Source organism: Humulus lupulus, chromosome 8, assembly GCF_963169125.1.
Source record: "Humulus lupulus chromosome 8, drHumLupu1.1, whole genome shotgun sequence".
Taxonomy (NCBI): domain Eukaryota; kingdom Viridiplantae; phylum Streptophyta; class Magnoliopsida; order Rosales; family Cannabaceae; genus Humulus; species Humulus lupulus.
In genome coordinates this window covers 77,800,832-77,811,272 of record NC_084800.1, presented here as the reverse complement: position 1 = coordinate 77,811,272, position 10,441 = coordinate 77,800,832, and the positions used below count along the sequence as shown (strand labels likewise).

Genomic DNA, 10,441 nt, shown 5'->3' with positions numbered 1-10,441 from the left:
TAAAATGAAAGATATTGCCTTAATTAATTTGCCTATTAATAAAGTTGTATAGGATCTTCTTTGGGGCGGATTGTCAGGGGAATATTGTGTCCTTTGATTTAGCTACCTGTAATTGAGCAGGTGGAAGAGTAAGAAGGGATGCAAGTGTTCAGATAGCATTGGGCCACAATAACTTAAAGGTACCACTGACCCTTACTGTTCATTTAATTTGCTTGAAACATGGAAAATGTAAGCCACTTCCATTTGTAATCACGAAACCATCGTTTTGTTAAGGGTTTTGTTTCACTGTTACACATTATCGTTAAGGTTGAATATAGCATCCTTAACCAACAAATTTTTTGGCGGGAACCAGTTTTGAGAATGAACAACCCCAGCCTCCCAGTATATATAACACTCTCGGTTAGTGAAACCCGCCACCCCCAATCCCTCGCCTTGTACCCTAGTTTTTTGCACTGAACCATTAAAAAAACATGGCATCTTCTAACTTATGCGTCAATCTATCCCCAAAGGAGGTCGTAGTTAAAAAAGAGCCTGAATCACCAACCCATAAATTCCCAATTCCTTTCCATGTTGAGTCCACTCCCCCAACACCACCGTCCACTAAGAACACTGAAATGACAACCCACTCCGCTCCTTCCTCGGTTAACAGGTCAGCGACGATGTCACCGAGTGATAATGGTAGTAAGAAACCAAAGACTAAGCCTGGTTTCCGTGGTAAGTGCAAAAACTGTATGAAAAAAGATCTTAAGATTGAGAAGCTTTCAACTTTCAAAAACCTTGCTGCTAAGAAAGCTTCAACTTTAAGGGTTAATTCAATGGACATTAAGTCTTTCCTTTTCCAACAGCGCCAGATTATAGATCATCTAGGAACTATGGTTAAGCATCAAGAGACCATTAGCAGTGAGTTGTGTGTCGAAGCTAACGACTCAGGAATTAGGATGGAGATCATAGTGCTTGACTGATATTTCACATTATGATGCTTTTGGTTATAAGATCCAATTGCATTATGACCTCACTATGTTAAATTTCATGTCATCAAGTGTCTTGCAAATGCATTATTGTTTTTTATATTACGTACGCACTCGTATTAAGTACTAAATTTACCTAAAACACTATTTTGGGTAATCCAAGTACCTTTTATTAGTAAGATAGTTGCAATGCTTTGTAGTAGGTGATATATCCTTGTTAAGGCTATCTGTATGTTATGTACTTGATGTCATTCACCTTTTAAATTAATCTTACTTCGTACAGAAATATTAGTTTGATGAAAGTCCAAAGTAATATCGCATAAAAATTACACACCCAAAGTATTTGCACTCTGATTTACATTTTTTGTAAACTATGACCATTTATGTATAAGATTTCATATGGTTAATTTATTACGAAATCAGAAAGATCACCTTGGGCACCAAAAAATTGGTAATTTATCTCCCAATTTTTTATTGCATATAGTGTAATAGAAACCCATATGACATAAGAAATAATAATATGTATAAGCCTTGTACATAAGACCAAATATACAGTTGCTAACCTGAAAAAAAGAACCAAATAATAATTCACATGCATTCATGCTGTAGTCACCCATCCTCTTTATACATAGGTGTCGTTTGTTAACACTTGTTATTTAATTAATTAAAAATGTAACAATTAAACAAAAATTATGTTTGGTAACTCTTTTTTAATTTATTAAATTTTAATTAAAATTTATTAAATGTTGATAAAATTATTATTTTACTTTCAAAATTCGTTTAAATAGTTTATAATTTTTCTTAATTTTTTCTTCCATTATTCAAATCAACACCTAGTATTGTTAAAAATATATATATATATAAGTTACGTGTTTACTATTCTTTGTTTTTAAAAACAGCAAATAAAAATAGTTACCGATCATCTTTCTATTTGTTAAAAATAAAGAAATAAAAAAAAATTAATATTTATATTTTTGTGTTTAATAAATTTAAAAAATAATTTTTTTACCAAACAGGCCCATAGGAAATAGAAGATGTGAACATTATCCGTAGTTTTGCTCTTTTTATTTCCCACTAAACTGAAAAGTGAAAAGTGTAGGAGGGAAACACCAACATTTTACCCAAGAAGTAACACTGTCCAATATAAGTTACCGGGCCGATGTACATTTTAAGATCACAGATATAAAATTTTCCATTTTGCCTAATTTAAATGAACCCTAATAAGAATTTGAATATAGAAATTGAAATATATTATATCACGTTTTGGCAAGTCGAAGATTAATTTAATAAAAGCCCTTTTACTAAAAAAAATTAAGTTTTTAACAACAACATCTCACAAATTTTTAAAAACAATAGAGGGGAGATATCCTAAATTTCAATATTTAATGCCCCGAAATCTATTAAATCACGACTTTCATATTACTGAAATATTTTTTCTACTTTCCTCGGCACTTACCAAGTTGTAGTGTATTCAGCGATTTAATATTGAGAAAACACGGAAAACATGGAAAGTGACATCTGTACAGTACCGGCCAAGTTAAATTTTTCAATAAAGATCCACAAGAACTATCAAAAGAAGACATCGTACATCAACACCTTAATACCCTTCAAGAATGGGAAGATTTTTATTACACGTACTCCCAATGGATGGGGTTTAGTGTTCGAAAAGAAGATGTTCGTCGCGAGAAGGCCGATAACTCAGAGTGGCAAAGAAAATGGGTTTGCTCGAAACAGGGCTTCAGAAGAGAGAAGTGGAAAAACCTAACTAACCGAAAGAAAACACCCAGAGCCATTACCAGGACAGGTTGTCTCGCAGTACTCCGAGTAAACTTGGATAGGTCGGATAACACGTGGGTGGCGAAAGACTTTAACCCAGTTCATAATCATGACCTAGCTGCAAAGACAGAGCTACACTTCCTGCGATCCAACCGAGCTATACCAGAATGTATAGGTGCACAGGTCATTTCAATGAGACGATCGGGCATACGCACTTGCCATATATTAAATCATTTAGCACGAGAAAGGGGAGGACGTGAGTATCTTCCATTCATGAAAAAGGATCTTTATAATTGGATTGGTCGCCAAAGACGACAGGAAGCAGAAGAAGGGGAAACAGACGCTGAAGGTGCACTCGGTTACCTAGAATGTCTCGGTTTGCGTGACCCTGATTTCTATGAAACACACACAATTGACAAGGACTTTAGATTGGCAGACCTGTTCTGGGCCGATGGAAATTGTCGTAGAGATTACAATTTGTTCGGCGAAATCATGGCTTTTGACACGACATATAGGAAAAATGCATACAACAAACCATTACTAATCTTCGTCGGGGTGAACCATCATTTCAGAACAATTGTTTTTGCAGTTGCATTGTTATACGATGAGACGGAGGAGACATACATATGGGTTTTACAAGAATTCTTAGAGTGCATGAAAAACAAGGCACCGCATGTTATTGTCACCGACGGAGACCGCGCTATGGCAAACGCAATAAAGGTAGTCATGCCGCAGTCAGTCCACCGTTTGTGTGCATGGCACCTTCAGGCCAACTTAACCAGCAATGTACCTCACCCAATTTTCAAGGAAAAATTCAACGAGCTCCTTTATCAATATTGTACTGAGGAACAGTTTGAGGATACTTGGAACAATATGGTCTCAGAATTCCATCTTCAAGAAAGTCACTGGGCAAAAACAACTTACGCCAACCGTAAAAGTTGGGCTGAGTGTTTCCTTCGGGGAAACTTCTTCGCGGGTCTTACAACCACCCAAAGGTCCGAGTCAATCAATTCCTACCTATCGCACTTCCTAACGAGCAAACTTAAGCTTAGGGATCTTGTCGGCCAAGTTGATGCAGCCATACAGAACATTCGCCACACCGAAAGGGAGGATGACTTCATCAGTAACCACACTTCGCCCAGTATACCAACAAACGTCCTCCACCAGTACTACCAACAAGTTGCCTCCATTCTTACCAGGACCATGTACGAAAAGGTGGCAGAGCAAATCAGTAGTGCTCTTTCATACTCAGTTGACTCTGCAGATGTAACAGTTAACAGTCGGTCGTACTACTTGACACATTTCCCAAAAGGACTAGTACGGAGTCAAGTGAACTACGACACTGACCATGGACACATCAATTGTACATGTATGTTGTTCGAGTCCGATGGAATTCCATGTCGTCATATATTCACTGTTATGAAGCACTTGAACATACCTTGCATTCCAGACTTTCTGTTTAAGGCTAGATGGAGGAAGGATGCTAAGAGCTCGGTTGAATTGAATGGTTTCCCCCATTCTAGGGTGCTCGCTGATGTGTTGGTATGTACAAGATGGGGATCATTAACATCACGGTTCAATGCAATGGGATACTTTGCGACCAAGCAAAGCGACACTTACGAAGAGGCCATGAATGAGATGTCTCGGTTGGAGGAGAAATTTAAGTCAATGTGCTTCCAATTTTGTAATCAATCCGGTGACGCAAACATTGAGCAAAATGAGAACCACTCCCACCCATCTAACAGAGGGATCCAAGATTCAGCTTTAATTCGGACTAAGGGGAGGGAACCTAATAAAAATTCAAAAGGAAAGGAGAAGGAGCATGATAACAAGGTGGCTAACAAGAGAAGATGCAGAAACTGCAACGAGTTAGGGCACAACAGGGCAACTTGCAAAGTTCAACCTCAAATTCAAATGACTCAACAATTTCAACCATTTTCTAAGTTTCCATCCACAGAAGCAAGTGTATGTTGTGGCTTCATCCAGCCTGGAGAAAGCAATGACGATGGCAATAATGACACATCTACACCATGGTAAAATAACATTTCTGCGAGTGGCGATATTCCTCTAAATGAAAGTACGATAGTCGACAGTCATAGTTTTGCGACGCATGGGTGAGTAGAATATATATGTTTTAAATTACTTTGTTGTTTGTGTTAATAAGCTTTATTAGGTTATGAACTTCACCCATGATTTCATATCGTACTTCTTAAAGCTGAAGAAATGAAATAATTAAAATTTTGAATATTTCAATTATTATGAACTCATGGAGTATTATTTCATATTAAAGAGCTTATTTAATCATTATAATTGTAATTATTTAAAAAGTGTAGAGTCCAAGAACTTTACTTAGCTAGTTAGATAGTAGCACCAATAGTAATAGTTGTAGTATTTTTATGACTGTGGATTTTGGTTCAGTTTTGGATTTAGCTGGACACTCGTGGTAACACTTGTACATTTTCTAAGTTTAACCTATAGTTTTAGAATATTAATTTTAACCTAGGTTTGATTAATATGACTTGTTTACTTGACAAGCCCCAAGTAGTAACGGCCATTATAGTATATATGACATATATGATATGCTTATAGTATATGTTATGGTATGTTTTTAGCCTATGATATAATTTTATGTATATGATTTATGTTGTTAGATTTTTCTTCCTGAGCATTAGGCTCATTCCTTTATGTTTATATGTCCAGAAAAATAGCTTTGGTGGCGGAAAGGTTCTTGGCAGCTTAGGGGTTATGTATTGAGGCGGGATGGAATCGGTGGATTGAGCGTTTCGGTTCGATGATGAAGTCGCTTCTTAGTATTTTAAAAATTATGCTTTATATGTATTTTCCGTACTTTATTTTGTAATCCATTTACTTAAAGTTATGATATGTTTTTATTTTAAAAACAATGGGATCCCATATCCTACTTTAAATTTTATATAGTTTAACATTTCCTTTTTAGTTTTAAATAAAGTTATGATGTTTTTATATGTAAGTGTAGGGTAGTGGGTCATTACAAAAAGCATTAGTGCTTTCCTTTCCAATTTATATTATAACCCAATTTCGAAGGATAATTAAATATACCGAGAAATGGATTCAATTTTTGTAACTCCTCATTTGTATCACCGAAAGACATATATTTGGTTTATGTAGTCAACAAGGGGACGATGTTGTATGTAACTGGGAAAATGTAGAAAATAAGATCCATGTATGACCGATCTGTAGAACAACACTTTTTAACAATGTAGTTGTGAATCCTTCAGTTGGCAGGGGTTCATAAAAAAAAAAATTGTACCTGCATATATATATGGTCGTAATTGGGGGATGGGAGGTGCTGTTTGAGTATGGCAACAACCAACTTTACTTAGACTAGATGAACCTACTCTCTAGATAGGTGCACTGTCATGTGGTACTCTAACAATTTCTTCATGATGGGAAGGTTGTCCCACTAAGTGTCCTCAAGTGTAACTCTCACATTCATTTACAGTAATACTAGTGAACATAATTCCATAATAAGTTATTAATTATCATAAGTACTACAAATGCATATTATGAAAGTTTAGTCAAATAATCTGACAAACAAGGCATTGTGACATACACCACCTCAAGAAACTAACAACCCAAACCTAATTGAACAACGCTTATAAACTAACAAACCAGATATACTCGGTGAAACTAATGCAATGCAACGCCCACTTAGACTAACTTAGACAAGGATAGTATCATAAAGTTTTGAAGTTACTAACAATGGAGTTGTTCATCCTCTTCTACCTTCCTTTTGCAAACGGACGCCGACCCTGTTGTGCACTTTTTCATCTAGATATTGTTGGTATCTAGTCAATGCCTTAGACTTAAGTTCGTCCACTACTTCGGACAACCTTTGGTAGTCGTCCTTGGAAGCAATCCTTCTCAATCCTTCTAATTCGTTGCACCGTTCAACAATTTCCGCCTCCAACTCCAATATCTTCGCTTCCATTGACTTGTTACGTTCCTCCAACATACCTTTTTCAAAATTGATTTGCCAAATCAAGAACTTCTTCTCCTCCAATTTATCCTTTAGATCATTAATGTACTCTAAAGGGTGTGGGGGGAGGGTTGTTATTCTACAGTGTGTGAACTCTTCCAGTTCCGGGCGGATGTTTTCTTGACGGGCGACCTCGGGGAAAACCTCTCAATTGCATGAGTCGAATGAAGAGCCGGAATCCATAGTAGATGATTGGGCGTAAATAAATGGGAGTTAATAGTGTTCCATACATATGCACACTAATAACATAGTCCAAACAAGAGCATAGGACATGGATGGTGTACTCTAGAAGTCATTGAGAGGTGTAGGTATGCCTAAGTGCCATAGGCGTTATGACACAAATTTTAAGTGGGACCAATACGAGGCCACACTATCATTTCTTATAGTACATTCCTGCAGCAGTGACATTTGAAATAAATGCAAGTAACAATGTAGGGTCGTGTTATGAGCAAATAAACAATGCACCCTCGGAATTGGCCCCACTATGGATATTAAAATCAAATTTGGATATGACATGAAGGTATGGCTAGGGTGGGTAGTATTTGAGTCAAAGAAGGCATAACGTGTATAAATACTCCAAAAAAATGGGTGGATCCCACGACAGTGTAGTCAATTTCAAAATACTGTTGGTAGTCAGTCAATCATTCAATGCTTGGCGGGTATTGTGGGATATATGGGTTCTCAATGCACAGATACACTAATGTAATTGTACTATAATAAGACAAAACTAATGGAAACCATAATAAATTGCCAATATATAAATCCAACACTGGTATAAACACATATGTGCATTGGACTTCTGTTTTGGCGAGCATAGACATTAAGGGTAATATTTTGAAAAGATGATGGCCACCTCAGCCAACGATTCAGAGTTGAACAAACGTGACATAATTTTGGATGCGGAAGCAGACACTGACGCTGGAGCCATACAAACGATGGATTCAGGCCGCAACACCATCGCAATGGATTTAACTCCTCCAGTTTACTTTCGAACCACCCAGGTGGCTGTAGGCATAAAATTAACAACCATATCCCCGTACCCGGTTGTTAAGAAACCTGACGTTGCCAAATTAGAGTATCCAAAACCCACTGACATTGAATGTTTTATTAAGGAACAGATTGGGAAGTTTGACAAGGGTATGACGACGGCTCAGTTACTCCGAGCTAAGATTGAGAAGAAAGGTTTGAGCAGCTTAACCGTCGGTGCTATGCAAGATGCACTAGACACTATGGTTTTGTGTTTCCAAGAGTTGGAGGATGTTGTGTACTGACAGAGAAAATTAACTTGAACTTAACAAGCTAATGTAGTAGTTATATATATAATGGATATTTGGTTTATGTAGTCACTCTTTTTCAGTAACCATGGTTGCCGATGTGGCCATATGGTTCTATCAAGTAAACATGAGTGTATGTGTACAATGTATTAGTATAAAGGATCATGTTGTGTGAACCCTTTTGTTATAATTAGAAATCAAAATATGTGTAACGTTACCTATTTTCATATCTTTCAGCATCCTCTTGTTTTGGATTGAAACTGAAAACGGTTGATATTGTGTTTAGTATTTACTTAAAATACTAGAGGGAAGATGTTCAACTAATCTTTTGAGTGTGGTGTGAACTTAATTTGCAAAAATTTATTGTATATATATAGGCAAAATCAATGCAAGAGAGTTGATTTGAATTTCAAAGGAGGGGTGAAAGCTAGTTGAGCAAAAAAAGTTGAACTTACGTTTAATTAAAGAGCATAAATGTAACAATGCACCAAGTCGAACCCCCTTCCTCGTGTAACAACTCAGATAGCACCTTCCCAGTTGTGTTAACAAAATTTCATGAAATCATTAGAATTTTATAAATATATATTAATACCACATGTGAAATATATCTTTTTTTTAAATTATGGTCAAACAAATTATAGAATACAGTTATACATCATTAAAAATATAATTTTGTAGTTATGAACATAGCTGCAAAATGCGGAGATTTTTTTCCAAAAATGATGTGGAGTTTCACTGAAACACTAATGTATCATAATTATTTAATACATTAGTATTTCAACTTATTAAAGAGAAGTCTCTGTTATGCTGATGCAACTTACTAAAGAGAAGACGAGTAAAAATGAAACGGTAGAAAAGGTTGATTACTTCGTGGTCTTGTGTAGTTAAAAACAGACGAAGGGCATGTTTATGTGAATTATATTATAATATGATGTTAAATGCATGCATTTGGGTCCACATTTCATCATAGAGGCAGTTTCGTAATTTGGCCAGATGATGGCGTAATTATGTATATTCATGCATGTTGGTCATAACGGGATTAAGTTCGGAGCTCGGGGTGAGTCTCCGGGTAATTTGGTGATTACAGCGTTGCTGGGGATTAACGGGTAACGGGATATGAATTATTCGTATTTGAGAATATCTACAATAATGGGAAGTTGAGGGTGTTAATTATGATTAACAAAACGCATGGGAAATGACGGTTTTACCCTTGGGAGCCTTTACAAAACTTTAAATGAGTTAGGGGCAATTTATTATTTTCACCCCTACGATATGTTTAAGTCATTGGAGACTGTGGAGACCTGTGTTCAGACATTAGATGAGCTGCTTCAGCTGGAGGTGAAGATGCATGGGGAGACCCATTGTAACGACCCAAAATCGCTAATAAGGCTTAAGGGCTTTGCTTAGTGTGCCAGGACGGCATTAATGGAATAATTGTGATTTAAATGAGTAATTATATGTTTACTAATGTTTATATGATAATTGATGGTATTATGTGGTAATGTAATCTGAAATAAATATGTGGTATATGTGAGAACCAATTATTATGTGGATAGGTTTAAGTTCGGGCCTCGGGATGAGTCTCGGGGTGATTTTAATGATTAGAGCTGTTTACCGAGATTTTCGGAAACTATATTAATGAATATTAGGTAAGACTAGTGATATGGAATTTAGAAGATAAAAATAGGATTTTTACATGATTGAGGAGTTAACGAGCCTTAGTCCACGAGTCAGTTGTATTAGAGCTTGGAAACTCTTTTACAATGGAGTTTCTCTCTATGTTTTGACATAGTAACTGTATACAAGTTGAAGAGAGATCCCTTCTGCAGAGCTTTGCCATCTGTATTTATAGGCTCACAGGAGCACGGGCCTTCGACCGGGTATGACCCGGGCCCATCAAGGATAAATACCCTAGGCTTCTATAATGGAAGCCCAGTACAAAGGATAAAAATACAAAAGATTAAGAGAGACTGAAGCCCACTGGGGCAGCCCAAAGCCTATGCTCTGCCCAACAAAATAGGCCTTTTGGTTTGGACATTCTGAGTTACGAGGCAGATTCAGTAGAGAAGATCGGTCAGTGCACTGCCAGTGCAGGTCTGAACCAGCGGCGTGCAATCCGGAGGTGGCCTTTTCCGCATGTGAAAAGTGGGGACAGCTCCCACACGTCGTGCGGCGACTTCAGGGTCATGGATGCCTTTTCCTGCCAACCTGGAGGACATGACCCAGGTTTGTTTACCTCTGCCCCTCTTCGTTTACCACAGGCTCGGACCGTTTACCAGACTCCGGGATCATTTTGCGTATACCGCGACCGTATCCCCAACTGGCCATAAGTCTCCCGGGCGACTGTCATGGATCATCTTCCTGGACACCATCCAGGTCCGGAACCACACTTGGCCCGTCGTCCT

General features: G+C 37.3%; 1 protein-coding gene across 1 annotated transcript; it reads left to right on the top strand.

The window, feature by feature from the left end:
• Nucleotides 1-2,615: 2,615 nt before the first annotated feature.
• Nucleotides 2,616-4,781, top strand: LOC133795668 (protein FAR1-RELATED SEQUENCE 5-like). The gene has a single exon (XM_062233123.1). The coding sequence runs from the start codon at nucleotides 2,616-2,618 to the stop codon at nucleotides 4,779-4,781; it is 2,166 nt and encodes a 721-aa protein (XP_062089107.1).
• Nucleotides 4,782-10,441: the final 5,660 nt, after the last annotated feature.

Coding starts and splice junctions, on each gene's coding strand:
- LOC133795668 (XM_062233123.1), top strand. CDS start 2,616: ATGGGGTTTAGTGTTCGAAAAGAAGATGTTCGTCGCGAGAAGGCCGAT.